Source organism: Apiospora marii (assembly GCF_038362585.1).
Source record: "Apiospora marii strain CBS 49790 chromosome Unknown utg000001l_segment0_segment0, whole genome shotgun sequence".
Taxonomy (NCBI): domain Eukaryota; kingdom Fungi; phylum Ascomycota; class Sordariomycetes; order Amphisphaeriales; family Apiosporaceae; genus Apiospora; species Apiospora marii.
The window spans coordinates 1932166-1953352 of NW_027117372.1; the positions used below are offsets into that span (position 1 = coordinate 1932166).

Consider the following 21187-nt stretch of genomic DNA (forward strand, 5'->3'; position numbering starts at 1 on the left):
CACTCCATCTGCCCTGCTAGTGATGAAACTGTGGCACTTGAAGTTGGCAGCGGCTGGCTTCAGGTTTGTGTTTCCTGTCTCATAGCACAGTGTAGGCGGAGAGAAACCCTCTAGTTGCACTTGATATGACGGGCGAGCCTGACTCATCTGTACTGACTGAAGCACGCCCAGTAGTACTTCACTGCAAGTCTTGCACAATGAGGACTTCAGCCGTATCACGTCATGCTGCAAGCAAGGCTACTCGAGTTAGGTTGGCCTGCGGAGCTGAGCAAATGAAATTGACACATTGCCCAGGCGTCATACCAACCTACACTTTTACACGCATTTATCGTCCTGACTTAAACTCCTCGCCGAGGGCTTGTGTGCAATGCCTTTGTTGTGGTCCAGGATAGCCAGCCACATATGATCTTCATTGTCCGGAACTGGAAGCGCGCAGGGTTCTTGAACGGTATAAGTAAGATAGAAAGTCAAATCTGGTATCCTCGGTCTCCTGTACCAGTGTCATGATCCCTCTCTCGGCTTGTCCCTGCAGGGTGATGCATACACAAAGGTGAAGATCGAATGTCTCCTGTTCATGATATGACAATGCGTCTAGTGAAGCCGCTGTTATCAATGAACAGAACCCTACTTTCGTTAACGTCGCCAGATCACGAGATGATCTTTTGTCTATCGTCGCATTCAAAAGATAACATTTCCTGGCTTATGGATAACCTCCTAGATCCAATTCTCTGCCAGTCTTCCAACATGAGGGCCGAAGACTTGCTTGCAATCATCCACTCAACCAAAAATTTCCAGTGACATCTAACAGGCTAAGAAGAAAGAAAAGCCCTTGCTGTGTTATGACCCTTCTTACATAACAACCCCTTTGTTCTCTATCCATTCATATTTCCTGGTTCTGAACCCCAGGACTGACCCAGGGTCTCTTAACTGAATCAGTCCTCCAAACAACTCTAGTGAGGACGGTAGAAGTGTCAAGATGTATAAAGATCTTTCACACTGCTTAGACTACCCATGCCAGTGTTTGCGATATAATGCTGGGGGTGTTTCCATCTTTGGCCTTATATTTCAGTCGGGATGCCCCCTACCAACCTCAGATATTCTCTGGGGACTTTAGAAATACGTCTCGGTTGCTCTACCACAGGCTCAAAGTAAGTTGAATACCCTGCTACAACAAGATCCTCCAATGCGCCAACAGATCCATATCTCAAGAGGTTCAACAAGCAGCGCGATACTTCAAGAGCCAACACTAGGTAGAAGAGACACGAGATGGGCCGGAACAGACACCGTGGTAGGAGGCGCCGTCGCCCTGGTCATTTCACCCAGCCCGACAACGACAACAACATCGCCATGCAAGATACTTGGGATGACAGGGACGCCGGCCGGGGCAGAACACGGAATAGAAAGGGACAGTGGCAAGGCAACAGGCGACCAGAGCTATCACCCAGAGAGGTGGAAGAGCTCTACGCCGATTTGGAAGACGATCTTATCGATGACCAGCCGGCGGTGATGTACGACCCCCTTGAACAAATCATCAAGCATCACCAGCAGCAGAACACCCGCCGCCAGCGGAACAACAACAGCACCAACGTCCATAGCCCCCTTTTCCAGCAGCCGTCCAACTTTAATCACACCCCATTCCAACAACGACGCCAGCAATTACTGCATCAACCACAGCAGAAAAAACAAGTCCTCCAACGCCATGTTCAACGCAAAGATCAACACGACTGCCACGACTGCCGCACCGCGCGCAAAGCCAACGTCCGGCTGCGCAACGCCCTCCACAGCCACATCAAAGCCGCGACGGCGACCCTGGCCGAGTGGAGCACGGAGGTCGGCGTGCCGTTCGGGGGCGTGGCGGATGACGAGATGGACTGGCAGCCGGAACCCGAGATCAGGGTGGTCTTTGTGCCTCAGCACCAGCAGTACCAGCAGCAGGGCGACAGTAGGAGATACTACAACGATCACTACCATCACCACCGCCATTACAACAAAGGGGGCGGCCTCTCTGCGTTCGAGTATTCGAGCGCTCCAGGGACAAGATATGTGGGATACGGCGGCTACGGCGGATACGGAGCACATGCAGGACACGCAGGAGGTAGTCAAGGCATGTCCCCCAGTAGCAACAGTATCACGGACGGCAGCATCCCCACCGCACCGTGGTGGCTCGAATCCGAAATAGCCTCGCTGGAAGAGTCAACAGAGGAGACAGCGCCGCCCAATGAGTCACCGGAGGAGCTGTATCATCATCAGCAGCAGCTCATGGCGCTCGAACCGGACCCTTTCAAAGCCCCAGCAGCTGCAACAGCACCACCAACCCGCAGCTATGGCTCCATGGTGCTCGAACCCGACCCTTTCAAAGCACCAATGCGCGGCTCTGGATTTGCAGCAAATGCTGGCGGGGCTTCACCACTGGGTATGTTAGCAAACCAAAGCACTGCCAATTCGTCCGCCTCCTCATCCTCTGGCGTGGTGGAGATCCACAGCGCCACCCCACCACCGTGCGGCACTTTGGCAGGCATGAACAGTGCCCCATCGACGGAAGTCGACGAATGGGAGCAGAGAGAAAAAACCTCGCCCGAAGTGCTGCGCAAGTATCGCGCTCGATACTAGTTGTGTTTTGAAACTAACTTTGTTTGTTTGTATAGGTTGAATTTATTGAAATGCGAATACTACTACAGGCGTGCGGTTCTATGCCTGCATGACCTAAGATGTGAGAAAGTAAGAGACCGCTCCCAATCGTCCACGACATGGTAGTGAGCTAGTAATGCCCGTATGGTTTTCTCCAGGCATCATTTAGGACACACAAATGACAGAAAGTGCTATTGATTGATGCTACCGCTCGCTACTACGCTCATTCCTTTCGTAAACAGGCTGATCGAGAACGATCTGAACTGATCATGCAAAAGGGGGAAGACAAGCAGACAGTACAGCACGACGGACACATCACACATGCAATATATATGAGTAAAATAGATCACAGCTTACATTTCTATCGGTCGCCAATCTCGTAAGTAGACCGACTTCAAGGGACATGATGTTTACGTATGGTATCAACCAGTTCGTGACGCCGTACCATTAGATGCTGTACAGAAGACATGATAAAATCAAAGCCATTTTCCCAAAACGCCGTTTTCGCCGATGCATCATGGTAGCCCCATGCAGCAGTCGTGAGTGTCACACACGTGATAGTAATTCAGGCAACATAACCAACCCCCGTAGTCTACTACCCCTTATTTCGCTTGGTTACCCTGGTACTGTCCGATAACGATACAGTGGTCTCGCTCGTACGGTTCTAGTGTTTTGTTAGTCAAGTCAGGGTCGATAGAATGATGCAAGGTTTCACGTACCGAGAGTAAGTTGTTCTTGGGGCTTGATGTGCTCTGCGCGCAGCTTCTGGACCTCCTGGGCGAAGACGGCCTCGGGGGCAGCAGTGCTGTCGATACAGTTGGCCTTGATGGAGATAACAACACCACCGCCAACCTTCAGGAACATGTGGGCGTTGAGGGCGACAATACGGGCTTGATCAGGCTGAGCAACATCGGCGAAGATGCAGTCGACCATGGGGATCAGCATTCTGTATCGGAGGGGTGTCGGGCGTCTTCGACAATAGGAATAACGTTGGTTCGGCTCTGAGCCATGTTGACAAGATCACGTCCACTTCGGTGAGAGAACTCGACAGCCTGAGAGATGTTCGGTTAGTTCCAGATAAAGTCTCACCGCGTAAAGAGGAAGTAAACTTACGTAGACGTTTCCACTGGGGCCAACCAAATCAGCAACGTGGGATACGGAGGTACCAGAGGCGGCACCAAGGTAGAGAACGCGGCTTCCAGGTTTCATCTAAGTAAATCGGTTAGCACAAAGCAGTTCTAGCCAGTCGAGGACTTGATACGTACGTAGATGTTGTCGATACCACCAATAACACCAGCAGCAAGCTTGCTTCGGAAAGGATTCCACACACGGTACTCGACCTTCGTTGAGACGGGAGCGCCATCGGCATCCTTGCTGGTATCATCGACCGAGATTCGCTTCTCTCCGTACACCTCCAGACCAGGGGCAATGCTGCGCGTAAGAACTGCAGAGCGAATGATTAGCCAGTGCATCTCATAAAGCAGTCTCGGCTCAAGCAAGGCGCGATCGCCAAGGCTCGAACTTGGTTCTAAGTCCAGCTCAAGGACGAGGCTTGAGAGCTTGGGTTGTACTTACGATGATCCTCCTTGCCACGGCTGACGAAGATTCCTTCGTGTCTGTGAGGCTCACTGTTGAGATGTTAGCGATCGTTTGTCACGACTTCGTCTGATGCGCTGCTGGTAGACTTACACAACCACCTTAGCGGCGCCACCGCGCGCACCACCACGCGCACCACCGCGGCCACCGCGGCCACCGCGGTCACCACCGCGGCCGCCGCGAGGACCACCGCGTCCACCACGATCGCCAAAGCCGCCACGGCCGCCGCCACGTCCTCCACGACCACCGCGGTCGCCAAAGCCTCCGCGGCCTCCACGGGCACCGCCTCGTCCGCCGCGATCACCACCCCGACCTCGTGGTGCGAAACCCATTGTTGATGAGTAGTTAGGATGTGTGAAGTATTGTCAAACGATGTCGGTCGTTGGGTAATGTGTCGAGAACGATGTCGCGGGGCAATTGCAAAGAGAGTAACTCTGCCTTCGTAGAGATTTCCTGAGCTGCTGGGGGCCCTTAGAAAATCTGCACTGGAGCTCTAAAAGCTTATCTCAAACAGAAAAATTTCCAGACTAACGAGCAGCTATCAGCTTATCGCGGCGCAGCTTTGATCCGGAAGTGGGGTGTTTTCCGTCCTTGCCTGCAACCAATCAGCAATGCTTTCTCCAGATATCAGAGAAAAGTCCTCAATTCTCTGCAGATTCAGAGGCAATTGCAATTGTGTCACTCACATCAACATACACGCCCTGTACGCATCAGTAAGTTGTTCCTCTCGTCCTGTTTCATGTAATCGGTCACGGTTTTCAATTTGGGCTTGTTGAGTTTACTAGGGCTGCAAAACCCTACCGTCGGCCGGATTAACCTACCCACCGACAATCCCAACTGGTGCAGGAGTGGGTCCCACTGCACACGGATTACGCTTGCCCTAGCGGATTGACAGCCCGCGAAAAGATTCATGCTGGAAGTAACATTTCGTTGTGGACTGACAAGAAAATCTCCCCAGATCCGAGAACCATTTTCGACGACAACAACTCGAATCCATCTCCACACTAACCTACAGCAAAGATGGTACGTGAAAGTCTGATATCGATCGATTTCTCGTCTTGCCTCCCCCGAATCGGCGTCTCTCTCACGGCTTGGAAATTTTGACGTATCAGTACTGCGAAAAAAAATTACGGACCGGGTGGGAGACGTCACGGGGGAGGAATTCGACTTCGACGATTTTTTTGCCGCAATGGGGATACGCGAGACTAACTGGGCCTCTTTGGTAAAATAGGTTCGATACGCCGCCACCGAGATTGCGCCCGCCAAGTCGGCTCGCGCCCGCGGCCAGTACCTCCGAGTGTCTTTCAAGAACACTCGTGAGACCGCCCAGGCCATCAACGGCTGGAAGCTGGCCCGCGCCGTCACCTTCCTCGAGAACGTCCAGGAGCACAAGGAGGCCGTCCCCATGCGCCGATACGCTGGCAGCACTGGCCGGACCGCTCAAGGTACGAAAAACCCACCAATGCGAAGACTTTGGCTGTGTTGGAGGGGCTACATGACTGGAACCTTCAATCGACCGGGTCAATCTGCGAAACATAAGAGAGCGACAGTGCTAACAGAGGCACACAAATAGGCAAGCAGTTTGGTGTCTCGCGTGCCCGCTGGCCCGTCAAGTCCGCCGAGTTCCTCCTCGGTCTCCTGAAGAACGCCGAGTCCAACGCCGACTCCAAGGGTCTCGATACCTCCAACCTGATCGTCAAGCACATCCAGGTCAACCAGGCCCCCAAGCAGCGCCGCCGCACATACCGTGCCCACGGTCGCGTACGTATTGTCCATTACCGGTCGAAGAAGCACCCAGCTGATTTTGATTTTAGATCAACCCTTACATGTCGAACCCCTGCCACATCGAGCTGATCCTCACCGAGGGTGAGGAGGTCGTCCAGAAGTCCCAGGATCTTGATCGTGAAGCCCACCTGAGCAGCAGACAGCGCGGTGCTGCCCGCCGCAAGGCTATCACCTCCGCATAAGCGATTGAGGTGATCTGGGGTTGGTTAGATAGGCGAGATACGGATATGGGGATGTATTGCTTTTCCGGCTGGTGTCAAGGCGGTCATTCTCAAGCATGGGTCTCAGGGTTCTGGCATGCAATTTGCGAATACAAAAATTAAGTTCGCGGCTCCCAAATGAAAAGTTCCGAGCGTCTTTTTTGATGGCACAGGCTGGGGTAATATGTCGGGCGGCCGATGCAACACTACGAGTGAAATGTGAACATACCATTCATCTGAGGTGGAGGGGCTACCCGGCAGACCAGGTCTCGACGAAAAAGACGTCGAGCCGTCTGCCTTCTAGACTATCACGCGAAATACGAACGTTGCAATGAGCATTTTTATCAAATGACTGGACTTGTTCCATGAATAGGGGCTGCGTGATGTTCGAGCGTGTAAATGCAAGGCACCGCCAGGCGTATGGTATCATCGCAGGACCATCCCATCGGGCCTTGAACTGCCTGCATTTGTCCATCTTGTCAGTGGTTTGCTGGTATGTCGTTCTCGTTACCAATTGCTGGGTGTGTAAACATAATGACGCCTTGTCTCCAGTCTTGCCTGCAACCCACCTGGCGTATATATATGTATCCCGCCATAAAAAACTGGGCTGCCTCATGTATAGATGTTAGAGTCGTTACGTAGATGTACATCTCATGCCCTTGAATTGAAATTCCGTACAGCCTAGGCAACGTGCTGCTGTTTGGATTCAGATAGCAGAGTACGGCGCCATCGACCGACGCGAGGCAGGAATATGGACCACATACGACTCTTAAGGGGCATCAAACAAATTCCTACAATGGCGAACTATATCCCGAGAATCTGGTATCATGCCTGATTGGCTAAGCAGACGAGTGACAACATTGACCCCCCCCCCCCTGTCGTATCCTCCCCTGAATTATTGGTTGACAGGTAGACAGGTGCGAGAATCGGACACACTGCTACCTATCCGTGATTTACATATCCAGGCCAGTGAAATTTTCACCCGAAAATGATTATACATCGTGCTTTTCATGTATTGGGGCGCTGTTGATCTTGACTGACCGATTTTACGGACGGTGCTGCGTCTCGTGTTGAAAAGGGAGTTGTGGGTTTGTCAAATACCTAGACGAAGTACCTGCATTTCACCCTTTGAGAATGGATATGTGTACTCAAGAACAGTCCGCCTGATATCTAATTCGTGTTATAAGTGGCAATGGCACATTTGTTATCCCATGATCTTGACATTTGGTTTTGTAATCTAACGTCGCAACGTCGCGGCGTAGCGGGTAGTTCCCACCTCTCCAAGGGTATATAACGTGTTTCCTATGGTTACCTTCTGGAATACTGGTCTAATATTATTTTCCATACTCCCTTCTTAATGAGTACTGTTTATCTTCCTTCGTAGTTCAGACCTTCCGGTATTTCTTCGCTTCTACCCCAAACTCTTTTGTTTTCAGGGGTAAGCCATGACGAACCACAAAGCGTGGACACACCGGAAATTGAACCTGGGACCCCTTACAAGCAATATAACGTTCTGATGGAAAAGTCATACCCCTAATCCATGGTGACAGTCACTCGAATACCGTTGCTGCTAGCCCGTAGCCAGCTTCCCACGAATGCCGCCAGAGCCACAGATGGTCAATGGCAGCCAGAACATAATACCCATATCACTGGAAGCGCCAACATCGTGAAGGTCAGAAGAGCAGCGAAGAGGTGAGAACACCACCAAGGACAGTACGCAGCTTGAAGGAGAACGCGATGTCTACCAACGTACAAGTTGATCAAGAAAACCCCCATATCTGGGCCTCTGTTTCCAGCCTAGCTTTTCGTACGCTTCAATCACGACGCAGGGACCTAACTTCTTGCATAACGTTTCTTGAATATTCCTCTAAACTCATCTCATATCACGTACAGCCAATTTCACCTTGGAATACTGCCGTGATGCCAACTCTCTCAATACATCCCTGTCTGAAAGACCATGTACGTGCCATTTGATGCTTGGTCACCCCCATGAGCACCATCAACCTTGGCTAGTGCCAAGTTTGACTCCTAGCCTGTCGACTATTTTTACGAAGCCTCAGATAAATTGGGTATCACTACGCGAAGTGGATTGTTGAACTGTCAAGTCCAATTATGAAACGATTATACGTGTGGTGAATCCTCTTGGCCGTGATCCTTCCTTAACATTAGGCGAGCACAAGAGCCATGAGGCATGACCCTGATGCAAGCGCACTGGCACAATGCGAGGCAACGCCTAAGGCATTCTTCCTTACGGAGTTCCGAGATGTGATTCTGGAAGAAGACACCCCCGTCTCCTAAGCCCACTGATACCCAGACGAATGGGGGGTGCTTCCACTGAGGGCATTACACGAAGATGATTAAGCATGGGGTCTACAGCTCAGGTCACTAGCGATCTTCAAGTGAGGTGATCGTCCATATATTCACCTGATACAACAATCATACATAGGTGAGCGCGGACACGATCTACCGCCAACCCACCAGGGTAAACCAACAGGATTGGAAAAAGGGGCGACGTTGACGCAACATGCAACGCTACGCCAAGTCGTACCAAAGTACCATACGGGACATCTTCAATTCAGGGGTCGTCGCTGGCAATATATGAGGGCTGGATTTGACAGCATAGGGCTTACATGGGGTTATTACGGGCGTGTCGTTTTCTTCCAGGGAAATTTCGACTGCACAATTGTCCGCCCGCCCTCGGTCCCTTCTGCTTCCATTTTTCTTTTTGGCAAAGCATGGATCTAGCCAGCCAACTCATTGGGCCTGAAGTTGCACGTTTTGTTATGGCATGCGTGTGCTGAGACCGTGGAGCATATTGAGCTTTCTTTTTGGCTTGGGTAAAGGGCCTCGCCTCATACTTCGGAAAGAGGCCCTTTTTGTACACTATGATGGCTATCACCATCCTGGTCGCGCAATTCCTCCGGGGCGGTGGGGCCGAAAAGCCTTACGAGGCCACCGCTCCCTCATGCGCCCGACTTGAGGAACAGGTTTGGTTCGGTCCAATCAACAGCAAAAGCTGAGGTGAGAATCCAGGTGAAATGGCGATGTTGGCCGCCGGCCGAGTGGCTGTCGCCTCAAAACCCCCTAATTTTGGGCCTCACCCCCCCCCTTGACTCACAGCTAGCTCGCCCCTACTGTAAAAGACGGGACAGTGTCTCGTAGCCCGTGTGCGCACAGTAGAGGAGCTGGGAGGGTGTCTCTCGGTTTGGAGCAAAAGTGCAGTCGTTGGCAAAGAATGACTTCTGCGAAGAGTCGACGATGGCCAAGCGACTTTTCGTAGGAGCGCAAAGTGCTAGGATACGAGCCAGCAGCGTGCCCCTTCTGGCGCTCCGAACTGGGCTGAGGTCGATTTATACTATTCTTAGGGTGCGCTTAACCCACGTCAGAAAAAAAAGGGTTTGCCCGGCCTGCCACGATCGTCACATACAAGCCGGGCGACTCAACCCTGCACTTGCACATGGAGGGGAACGCTTCTTTTTCATGCACGGGCAAACTCTAATGGAAAAGAAAAAAGTGACCAACTGACAAAACCCGGGCGAGCGGGTGTCCCCGTAACTGTGCATGCGCGTACCTTGCAGTAAAGAGCAACAAACAGATTGATTGCAAAGAAATCAATAATGAGGTATCAGTTCTCCATTCGACCCCGTACTATGGGGAGAGCTCACGACCGAAACCTTGGTGTTTTCGGAAATCCTATGAGGACTGGGGACCAGCTTCCTCCCCCAACAACGTCGCAGCGCAGCGAAGCACAACAGCGATTTTGAGGCTCTGCTATCGCCCACAGTCGCGTTCCTCCATTCCCCCCTCCTTCTGACCCTTCCCCCCTCTCTCTCATCTCTCTCTCTCTCTCTCAGACCATTGACCTAACGTGACTCAGAAGCTCCCAGCTCCCTGACCGGGATATAGTATTAATGCAAAGGAAGCAGCTGTCCGTGTTCCCCGATTCGTTAGATCGGCCTGAGTTTCTGCTGTCAGCAACGCTTTGTGGGATGCCAGGCTAGAATGTTTAAGCGAGGAAGCCCCAAAAGAAGCAATCAAAAGTGGAAGTTGAGGGGGGTGGGGGTTTGTCATGTCCCCCGGTCCCTCCATACCGCAGGCCGGGCCCGATGGGTTTACTGATACGTCCCTGCTTCCTCGTCGCCCTCCTTTACGACTTGGCCTTTCGGGGCTCTATGCGCGCTCTCTCTCTGGGGACACAAGACGGTCAGGCATAGGGCCACTCTGTCTTGTCTCACCGACTTCCCAGGCAGGAGCCTATCTAAGCATCGCAACAGAAGCCAGCCTCGTCGGGATGGGCGTCACGCCTGGCTGATTGGCGGGCGTAAATAGTGCCAGGCATGATATAGGGCCTAGCGCCATGTTTGGATGGGAACATGTGGCAGGCATCTCGTGGACACCGGCGCTTGTTGTACTGTGGCTTCTCTTCCGACCAGCTTGTCCTCCGGTTACACACGCACAAATACCAATTTCCAACCTGCATGGCACATTTCACAACAAGAGATTGGGGCACGGAGGCCATAAGGCTAGGCTTGGCATACTTCAAGAAAAGAAAAGAAAAAGAGCAAAGCACTCAACAGTAGGGCTCCATCTTGTCAGCTGTGCATTCGGATATGTACGTGTCGAGACTCATGCACATGAACGAGAGAAAAGGCGGTGGTCAAATTCCCATGGCCTTCTCCCAATTTGCCGTAATGCCGCGTGAATCGGCAACGCGGGGTGCGATCGACACCAAGAAAACAAAGGGGGGAAAGCGAGAGCAGCTCGGGAAAGACCAATGGCCCACCCACACACATCAACCCACAATCAGCATGCATGGAGCATCGGGGGCACGACAGGCTGCTCTCCGCATCATGAACAAGCTGTCTCAAGCGGTACACACGGATCCGGCAGGACTTCGAGGGTACAACGGCTTGTCGTCCCCTCCCATGGCTGATCGCTTCCGTCCTCGTGCGACCATGGGACCTCCCACCGCCTGCCACCCCAGGACCTCCCATGAATCCTGGGAAGCCGGTCTGGCAATCGGTAGGCAAATCATCCCGTCAGCAGTAAACAGCATGTCGAACGTGGGCAACCGCAAGTGGGGGGAGGCTCGGCCCGCGACAACACTTACGTATTGTTGACGGCCAGGCGCATGCTGATTTGTCTGTCGTTGGTGGCCACGAATATCTCGGGGCTTGCCTTATGAGTCAAGTGTTGTTGCCTTTTGGTGTAACATGTTGTAATGAATTACTGCCCCTGGTACGGAATATGCTGTACACAATAGAATTAAGATCATTGGAGTAATCAGCCAATCTCATCCAGCCTCAAATGCTCAATTCAAAGGGTATATCGTTCTAAATGAGACGTGACCTCTACGCATAACCCCAGAGAGAATGCACCATTAGAAACCTCGTGCCGGATAGTAGTAAAAGAAAAGCATGTATCATCCCAAATCTCCGTGTACATGGCTGAAAATTTCAATGAAGGAAAAGTGCCCAAAGATCGGTCAGACCGACGAGGGTGATACTAGTACAGTAGAGTGCTCTTGCATTTCGGAAGTCTGGTCGCCAAGCTTGGAAAGTCGTGAAAGTCGTGACAGCGTGGTTGATCGCAACAAATCCTGTATTCCCATGCCAAGAATACCGTAATCCTCGCTGAGTGCTTCGGACCAAGGCATGTTTTGAGTTGCAGCTTCATCTCTCGTCCAGTAAAAGAGAACGTCTCTTTGCCATTGACCCCAGTCGAGTATCCTGAGTGTGGTCTGGAAGGTCGAAGCAAGAAGCTCTGCTTCCATCGCTGACAAGCGAAGTTTATGTAGTAGCCACCTGTTGACGTACTCCTGTCGCCCTTCGTCCTTGTCGGGGATAAAGAGCGTTTCGATGCCGAACTCCTTGCTGGCAGCTTCTACCCTCTGTCTCTTGCCTGTCGTCTTTGGTGGGAGGGAAGTAGCTGTGCGTAAGGCCACCATTGCTGTTTGAGGGAGCACTTCTTCTATCAGATGTGCTGGGTTGGATAGTAGTTGCGGGAATAGAGGATGTGCAAGCGTTGGAGTCGAGGCCGCACCCAGTTGGATTTCAGCTGTGGTATCAGAAGCGTTTGGCCCAAACAAAGCTGCTTTCTGGCAATTTATCCTTCGCTCGTTGACAGCACGAGACCAATGAGCTATATCATAATGAGCATGCAGCTGAAGATCATCATACTTCTGCAGGAATTCCTTGTTGCCTTCATCGATATACCCGCCCTCCATATCCAGCAACTTCTTCTGCACCAGAAGATTTGTACGGAATTCCTGGGCGAGTTGAAGTTCCTGGAGTGCCTCATCGTATGCCTGGATTGTGGGGTGTAGAACCTCGGCCCTCTCAGCTTGTATACCCCTGAGCGATGTTCTGGATTCGGGACGAGAGATGGAGGCCTCGGTCGAGGGCTCGCTTTGGGCAATGGCCGTGAAGAACCTGCGCTGTTCATTCTCGAGTTGGACTTGTTCTTCTTCCAGGCCATCAAGTAAGGTATCGAGGTTTGTTTCTACTTGTTGGCACTTAAGATCTGCGCGCTCGGCTTCACGAAAAAGAGTATCGAGCTCCGGATGGTCGCGCAAGATCTTATTGATGGCGAACCGGACTTGATTGTAGGCCTGGTTCTTTTCTTGTCGAACGTCCCCGAGTGCTTCCCTCTCTCTTCCAATGTTGCCGAAAGTGGAGTGCAAAGCCTGTTGCCTCTCTCGTAATTCGGACCATTGTTCTGCGATGCGCCGGAACTTTGCGTCGTCGCCATCGCTGTCGCTGCCGCTGCCACTACCGCTCGATCTGGATCCGTCCTCGTCGGCTAATCCTCTATCGAAAGATTCTTCGGAGAAAAACGAGCTATCGCGGTCCTCTTCCGTAGCGTCGGGATTCGAGGATGTCGTCCTAGACCCGGGCTTGGTTGGTGGAGCCTGTCGCCTTAGCGGTGGTTGAGCTGAGGGTGGATTATTGTTAGGTGCAGCATCGCTGGGGTCTCTTGTGGGTCCTACAGGCCCGAAGATTCCTCGGGTAGATCCGTTGGCAGGCGGGTCGTCAGAAAGATCAGTGACCCCGGACGACGGTTCCCGCGGCTCTGATAGACTGAAAGTATCCGATGCGACAATGGACGGATGTTTTGCCTGTTGGCTACGGATCGATACATTTCCACGATGACTGGGCCTCGTTGTGTGCGCAGGCTGGGCTCGATGCCTTTTTGTCGCCAATTTTCTGACCAGATACCCGAGGTCGGCGCTGGCTGCTGATGGTAGAAACGGAGTAGAGGCCACTCGATGGAAGGCATCGGAGGAGGAGCATGGCGACCCGGCATCAGAGCTATTTTGAGAATGGGGGTGATCACGACGGGGTGTGCTGGCTACTTTCTGGTCATCCCATGGGGGTGGTGAAGTCACGAGGCCTGAGAGGTAGTCGCTGTGTCTAGACGACATGATGTTGGTGCTGATTTTCGACTCATAATGTTCTGAATTGGACGCAGTCTTCACGATGCCATCAAGTGCGTCTCGCGCCGACGTCGCACCCGTCATCAAGGATATGAATTAGAGGCACGTGAGCAGCCCAGCCAACGTCGGGTGTCTAGTAGAGGAAAATAATATATTATGGAGAAATCGGTTGGTGTACAACGGGGGTTGCTAAACGCATGTCCAGACTACCGGTACTTGCAAAATTGATGCAGATGTAAAGCGATCTATCATAATGTGGAATGCCGGTGGTCAACATTGAAGGCATGCCAAAATAACCAGGCTAGCTTGCTGACCAAAGGGCGAGCTGGGGCGGTGACAATAGAATAGGTAGAACTTTGGCTGAAGAGTAATAAGTGTGTTAGAATGTGGTGCTGTGGTGTGTCTCCAATCGATCCCCTACCTTCAAATGTTTAGTGGCCTGTACCGCCAAGCTTGCCCTTTCATTTCCATCCAAAGTACTCGACGTGTACCGCGCAAACACAATGTACCCTAGCAGAGCCTCAACTCATTTGCACCCCGGAACTGGGAGTGGCCTGATTGAACGATAAGGGTGGGTGACAGGCAGGATCAACCCAGTAGGTTAGGTTAGGTTAGGTTACCTCTTGCGCCGCCGCCGCCGCTGCTGCTGCATGCACTGGTCGTTCCTTTTTTTATTCTTCAAAACCTTCTGCGCAATAATGCATCGATGCATCTATGCCTAGACTAGCAACACCCATGGCTTGACACATGCAGGCCGCATATTCGATTTGATGGAATGGATTCCAGTTGATGCACCCACATCAGACTCATCCTTCCCGCATTTTGATTGTCTGGTTGGCTCTTCTTCTGAAACTCCCTTTTACACCTGAGGTGGTATATCGGGGTAAAACAATATAAGTCAAGCCCATTCCGCCGAACGAAATTGTCGCTTCACTGAATGGTGGCCATTCTCGTTCCATACACCCTGGCAAATGCCACCTGATGCTCTATTGTGCCTCGCCTATCTAGCTTACGCAACTCATTGCCCTCGAAGCCGCTCAAGACCCAGCAGCCTTTGGGGCTGGCTAGTAGACCGAGGCGTGCCCTGTCTATGGCTGTTATACTGGCCTCGGAACCCTTGCTTTACCCTCTTTTCCCTGTTGCTTTCTGGCCATCCTGAACCCCCCCCCTCCCATAAGCCTGCACTGAAGAGGAACTGCCCCAACCAATAGGTCACCACCCCTGTTAGGGTCACGGGAAAACGAGGACGGATGCAATACATGGCCAATTGGGACTGGTATAATTCTGCAATCACTTCTACGTCGTACCATGTATACTAGCTTGCCCACTCGTTGATGAACCAAACTATACAGGTATGCTGGATCAAGTAACAACAAAATTCCCCGCAGCTTGGAAAGATCCGAAGCTGATCTGACCTAGCCAAACGAGCTGGGAACCTCATCTTGAAGTCTTCTGAGGCCGTGCGACCATGTTACAATGCGCGGAAAGCAAGAGAAAAGCAAGCATGGCGGAAAGGAGCACCGTGAGTTGCCGCTCATTCTCACCGTCTCATTATACAGGCAGGATGCTAACAGGCACCTTCTCCTGCAGGCGAGCCTACTCATTGGGAACCTGACGGAAATGCCGCATCGTCACACTGGAGCTCAAACACACAATCTGACTACCGACCTGATACCCCTCGTACAAATTCTATCGACGACCTCGGTTCTGACTTCGACGGCTGCCACATCGGAGGTTCAGGATCAGTGAATGATCCAGGTAAGCTTCACTGTCAAGTTTTGATAGGTTCTGCGACTGAGTATCCCGGATTAGCTTTTGACTTCCAATCATCCCCATCGGCATACACCACTGATGGTCGAGCCTATGGCAGCCCAGCAGGATACGCGCCTGACGGGATTCCCGTAGCACAGCCATATGCACAGGGCTCAGGCGGAAATGACTACTCAAATCCGGTTGGCTCGTGGCAAGATGATTCCTCGCAGGCATCGTACCAATATGGCTATCACGACAAGGGGAAAGAGGTGTCGTACGATAGCGGATCAGCTAATCATGGCACTGGTACATACCATGACCAGGGTGAGTAGTATATTCACGAGAAGTAATATGTACAGATCATCTCATACACTATAGGGGGGTATGCGACACACACATCAGGCATGGGACCAGCAGGCGGAAGTGGCGGTGCTCCAGCAAGCGATGGTTACGACTACGGCCCCCATGGTATAGTACAACCCATCTCAATGTGTATAGTGCCAAAGCTAACTGGATGTGTTGCCGATTTCGAAGCCATGGGCGAGTATGAAGATGAAGGAAGCGAAGACGAGGAAGACGACGTGGAGGGAGACGAAGAATATGGAGAAGACGACGTGGGAGGGAGCTATGGCGATGGAGGCATGGCGCGCGCCATGGAAGAGAGTCGGCGTGCCTATTATGGTCATGGTCAGGAAGCTGAGTCGTCCAGAGCAGCTTCGGCCTACGCCTCGGCCTACGCTCCCGGTAAGTTGTATCTACTGGCGAATCCGCACTTTCGAACTAACGATTTCCAGCCACGTTCGATGATCCTTCACAGACACCGCGAGCTCTGAGTCCTTCAGCAGCTGGCCTCCCGAGTACAATGACTCATCTTGATTCTCTAGACACAGAAGAGGAGAACAGTGAGTGCATAGGTGGCCCATGACCCCAAGACTTGCTGACCATACCCAGCTACGGGCGTCGACCCGAGTAACTTCAATGTCGTATCTTCGTACTATTACCAGCCAGGTAGTGTAAGGGCCAACACCTCACCTTATTTTAAACCGAAACTAGGCTTACTTCGAATTCAGGTGTTCAAAATGCTGTGGTCTGAGCCCCGAGGCAAGCAGAACACCAGTAAAAGCATCGGAGTACCTACCGAAAAGGGATGGAGTCATGATAAAAACTTCTACGTTGGGGTCCGCAGGTTTGTGATCATCGCAACTGATCGTGCACATCATAGTACTTGTGTGTGAGTGGACATTCTCTCTCTCCCTCTTTCTATCCACACGCGTGTGTGTGTACTTTGTGTGCTGACACTTGGAGTTTCAGACCAATCTTGACATATGAACATCGTGCCTGCACCAAGCCGGGCGTCCAGCCAGGTGTCCACGGTATTATCTACAGTCATGGGCGCCGCCCCGAGATGAAATCGGGCGAGAAGGAGCTAGGCTACCGACCTGTAGCTTGTACAATGTATCCCCACGAGCCGCCGCTTGTGAAAGAGTCTCGGGTCAACTACTCGAAACTGGTCACGATCGAGCATAATGTCGAGGTACAGTTCATTGGCTCCATCACGGAAAGCGACTTTCCCATTGTGCAACAAGCCGTCGACGATTGCTGGAGGAAGAAGAATCGGCATTCGACCAGGGATTCCAAGTCCAAGTCGAAGTCTTCGAAGGCCTCCAAATCCAAGTCGTCTAAGCCGTCCAAGACGGAGCCCGATTCCAAACACAAGTCTAGCTCATCGAAGCACTCGAGGAGACCGCACTAACGCGACAACAAGCCCAACAACAAAACCTTGATAGAAAGGTTAGTTGGTCGTCCTGTGGCGGACGACTTCCTGATTGGGTGTTGTTACATCACCAAATCTACAACGTTTCATGCCAGGGATCTCCTCAACGCGAGGCCCCTGGCTTTCGATGGCCATATGGCTGGCGCAGAGTTGCTACGCGAATTACGTTTCAGTCAACTCACCTCTTTCCCTGACCCAACGAGCACCCGGGTTGGGATACACTGAGAAGCATGCTGATATATACACAACGTGCTATCTTCTTTTGGCTCCGCCCTTTCACATTTCATTTCACGTAACACTATACGACAGCGCATACGACGAGTTGGATTACAGTACACAGTCCGGATACCACAGGGGAGCACTTGAACCGGGTTTCTTTCCATGTTACGACTTTATGATCTACGAGACTATATGATATCATCTAGGATACGGAGGCAATCTTTCTTTCCGGAACATTTAGTTGGGATACTGGAGGGGATTGACAGATTGACTGGTCAGGACATAAGCAGCAGGTTTTCACTGGTTGGAACGAGGGTTATCGGGTTGCGGGTAAGCTCCTGGAATCTTGGCCGGCGGCGGCGCAGGAAGCAGCTCACAGATTGATATTATTCGAGCCAGCTTCCTTTCGATATCACACAGTCTCTACAACAAGCGAATTAGTCTCTACCAACTGAAATGGCCCTGCCATGTGATTTGCCGCTCCATCCTGAAGCCGGAGAGAGAGCGAAAGCAGGACTCGATAGGCCAGATAAAGACACGGATACGGGATACGAGGAATCGATGTCGTCGCCTGCCATTGGTTTCATACAGCACCGCTTCGGGACCCAGCCATCTATCTACTTACCTCTATCTATCTATCGACCTACCTCTTTCTCGATAGCCAACAGGATGGTATCCGCCATGAACCCACCCATCTGCATGTAGATGACGTTCGAATGACCCAAATGTATGTAATTGTACGTTCCAGATGCCTTCACAATCTGGTCGAACCTAACCGCAAACATTTTGGGCCACAGACACCGCATTCCACTAAGCAGTATGCACATCATTCAAAGTCGATCTGGTTTGGTGGCGTTGTCTCTTCTTATTGGTCTATTTCTCTCGTATTTGGTTTATTTTATCCGATTCCCTGATCGAACGTGTGTGTCGCATCGCTTCGTATCATACTTCTTCTACATACATACAGGACTTCATATACTCAATGCGTGAACCACAGGCGGAACATTACCTGATTAAAAAGCAAAGGTCAAACAAAAAAAACGCCATGCCCAAAAATTATGAACCCAGATTCCCTCCTGCGTCAAGCGAGACACATGATCATCATCGCTTGCAATAGTAGTCGTCTTCGTTTTCTCATGCAATCCCCAAACCAGAGATGCGTACGGTCCATGGAAATCCATGCTTCCACATGGGGCGGGGCGTAGTCAGCGTCGAACATACGGCATGCATTCATGATGAGGGTTTCTGTTTGTTGTCATGGAGCTAGCCCGCCGGGACCTGGCATGGACCCTCCATCTTCTTCCCACACTGCCTACACCCCTATTCCTCGTCCCGCTGTCGGCGGTATCCGTTGTTGGTGCCGCGCTTCTTTCTCCGGTCCTGGGCATAGTCCACGATGTCCGTGCCACCCATATCGCTGGCTCCTGCCCCCGACGACGAAGAGAGGCCGGGGATGTGGTGCGAATACGACTTGGTCCCCAGATCGCTGCTCATGTCGGTGTTGACCTCGCTGCTCTCGAGCAGGGGAGGAGGGCGCTGGTAGCTCTCGGCACGCTGGTAGCTGAAGTCGCGGCGGCCAGCGGCGCGGCCCTTGTCCTGCAGGCGGCGGGCCTCGGACTTAATGCGGTCGTTCTCACGGGCTTCACGGCGGTCGGCGGTACTGTAGACCTTGCGGATGCCGCCGGTACCGCGCTTGTCCCGGGTCTTCTTGCGCTCGGGCGCGGGCGCAGGCTGGGATTGGTGGTCGCTGAGCAGGGTGGAGCCGGCCGTCGAGCTGCCAGGGTTCGTCGAACCGTCCCACTGGCTGCCCTCGCTCTCCTTGTTGATGCCGCCGACGCGCGCCGCTTTCTCGTGGCGGTACGCGCGCATGGCGTCCTTAGCCTCGGCCTCGGCCTCCTCGTCCACCAGGGCGCCATCCTCGCCCACCTTGCGGCCGTGGCGGTGCTTGCGGTCCCGCTTCTTCTCCTTCTCGCGGTCGCGCCTCTCTCGCTTCGCAGCCCGCTTCTCGCGAGCGGCCAGGTCAGAGGCGCCCGCGGTCACGCCGGAGAGGGTGCTGCCGGTGTCGTCGGTGCGGCCGCTGATAAATGTGTGCGTCTGCGCGCCAGTGTACTCCGTGTTCGCGTCGTCAAAGTCCTTGTAGATGCTTCCGCCGCCCAGCTTTGTCGACTTGGTTGCATTGGACAGGATGGTGCCGTTGGGACCCTTGCGTCGCAGCACCGTACTCTTGTAGTCGTCCCAGTCGTCCTCCTGGAAGTAGAAGCCGCCGTTCTTGGCCCAGAAGAAGAACCAGATGCCGACTAAAACAAAGGCAACGCCGATGAGAGCGAACAGCGCAAACATGCCCTTGTTGTTGATGTTATGGGGGTCGACTATGCCGGTGGGCGGACCCGGGTCTTTGCCAGTATCGTCATTCTTGTCATCCGCGCGTGCGAGGAGCAAAGAGCGGGCATTTGCTGCCAGAGTTGGCAGCAAGGGCGCCATGGTAGGCGAGAGGAAGGGTGTGCTGCCTGTTGATGTTGAGGCTGTGGTGTGCTGAGGATGGAATCAATTCTGTGGTGAGAGCTTCGATAAATGACCCGGCTGGTACCTGTGGGTCGTACCCAGCCAAATCAATAAGAATCGGCAATTGTCGTGTTCACTGGTCGGTACGGCGCCGAGGAAAGAGTGACTGCAAAAGAATGTCGAATATCGTTCTTCTGGGTATCGCATGCAGTCGTGATTGAACAGCAGTAAAGAAAATGAATGGAGAGAGAGAACTAGGTGAGACGGAATCGGTTGTCCGGTGGTTGCCCAGACACTGCAAGTCAAGTTGGCAGCGAAATTGGGAGGCTGGTTTGTCCACGCACCACCCGCCAAGAGAAAAGTAGTCAAGTCAATAGGAAGAGGTTGGGAGGGGGAGGGACGTCATCTGTTGATTCGCCAAAGCTGCCCCGTCGACTGGACAACGTCGCCAGCCACTTCTTGGCACAGCCACAGCCACAGTTACTCGACTGTGGCTAAAAGCAAGGCCTGGGGCCGTCGGACAAAACGGTTTACCTAGTCGGGACGTGGTTACCGTTAGCGCTAACGTTTCGCTTGTCTCTCCCGTGCTGGATGTTCATGTTGCATCAATGGGTTTGATACACGACAGATCACCTGTCATGACCCCAGAGGCGATCATTCCTTGTCGAGCTTATAAGTGAGACCTGGGTGTTCGCGAGGTTTGAACTCTGATTCAGCTATATCCAGGTCGATATCACATCTATTTGAAATACAGCCGTGCCAGGCTGTAGCTGCACCTCTTACCGCCTGTATGTAGTGTCTCTCCAGGTAGAGGCTGTCTCTACTTTAGGTATCTGTATGTACGCATCGTGGGGAGAGCATGGCCTCTCTACGAATTATCTACATACTTACCTCCTAGTGGCCGCTGTTTCATGACAACACATCAAGTCTGGCCAGTACTAAAATGAAGTACATACATACTGTACATAGACCACAGACCAACAGCCCGCCAGTGGACCTGGCAATGGGCGATTCGCTAGCGCGCCCTGTCTCATTGTGTTTCTGGTCCCCGATGGGCGACGGGCGATGGGATGGATCAATGCGAGCAAGCGAAGCTAATAATGACTTGCATCCCCGTCTCCGTGGACTTTCTGCTTCGGTGGCCGATGGAGCAACTACAATACGTACATACTTACGCACATAAACAATGGAATGAATGCATTGGATCGCAGATGAGATGCCTATTGTGGAAAGGGGGTATGATGCAAGCAAGCAGCAAGCAACAAGCAGCAACAACAACAAGTTTGGGGTATGTAC

General features: G+C 52.5%; 7 protein-coding genes across 7 annotated transcripts; 4 read left to right on the plus strand and 3 right to left on the minus strand.

The window, feature by feature from the left end:
- Positions 1–1266: 1266 nt before the first annotated feature.
- Positions 1267–2610, plus strand: PG985_000633 (uncharacterized protein; the record flags this gene model as incomplete). The annotated part of the gene is made up of 1 exon (XM_066820402.1): positions 1267–2610. The coding sequence occupies one exon, from the start codon at positions 1267–1269 to the stop codon at positions 2608–2610; it is 1344 nt and encodes a 447-aa protein (XP_066691281.1).
- A 620-nt stretch (positions 2611–3230) lies between these two features.
- On the minus strand, positions 3231–4556 carry PG985_000634 (uncharacterized protein; the record flags this gene model as incomplete). The annotated part of the gene is made up of 6 exons (XM_066820403.1): positions 3231–3292; positions 3348–3528; positions 3742–3837; positions 3894–4072; positions 4204–4256; positions 4318–4556. The coding sequence occupies 6 exons, from the start codon at positions 4554–4556 to the stop codon at positions 3231–3233; spliced, it is 810 nt and encodes a 269-aa protein (XP_066691282.1).
- A 688-nt stretch (positions 4557–5244) lies between these two features.
- On the plus strand, positions 5245–6191 carry PG985_000635 (60S ribosomal protein uL22; the record flags this gene model as incomplete). Its single annotated transcript, XM_066820404.1, has 4 exons — positions 5245–5247; positions 5456–5669; positions 5798–5985; positions 6039–6191. The coding sequence occupies 4 exons, from the start codon at positions 5245–5247 to the stop codon at positions 6189–6191; spliced, it is 558 nt and encodes a 185-aa protein (XP_066691283.1).
- Positions 6192–10819: 4628 nt separating this feature from the next.
- Positions 10820–11329, plus strand: PG985_000636 (uncharacterized protein; the record flags this gene model as incomplete). Its single annotated transcript, XM_066820405.1, has 1 exon — positions 10820–11329. The coding sequence occupies one exon, from the start codon at positions 10820–10822 to the stop codon at positions 11327–11329; it is 510 nt and encodes a 169-aa protein (XP_066691284.1).
- A 365-nt stretch (positions 11330–11694) lies between these two features.
- PG985_000637 (uncharacterized protein) lies at positions 11695–13632 on the minus strand (the record flags this gene model as incomplete). Its single annotated transcript, XM_066820406.1, has 1 exon — positions 11695–13632. One exon carries the CDS (start codon positions 13630–13632, stop codon positions 11695–11697), a length of 1938 nt encoding a protein of 645 aa, XP_066691285.1.
- A 2300-nt stretch (positions 13633–15932) lies between these two features.
- PG985_000638 (uncharacterized protein) lies at positions 15933–17149 on the plus strand (the record flags this gene model as incomplete). Its single annotated transcript, XM_066820407.1, has 3 exons — positions 15933–16140; positions 16348–16627; positions 16708–17149. The coding sequence occupies 3 exons, from the start codon at positions 15933–15935 to the stop codon at positions 17147–17149; spliced, it is 930 nt and encodes a 309-aa protein (XP_066691286.1).
- A 1560-nt stretch (positions 17150–18709) lies between these two features.
- Positions 18710–19870, minus strand: PG985_000639 (uncharacterized protein; the record flags this gene model as incomplete). The annotated part of the gene is made up of 1 exon (XM_066820408.1): positions 18710–19870. One exon carries the CDS (start codon positions 19868–19870, stop codon positions 18710–18712), a length of 1161 nt encoding a protein of 386 aa, XP_066691287.1.
- Between the last annotated feature and the right edge of the window lie 1317 nt (positions 19871–21187).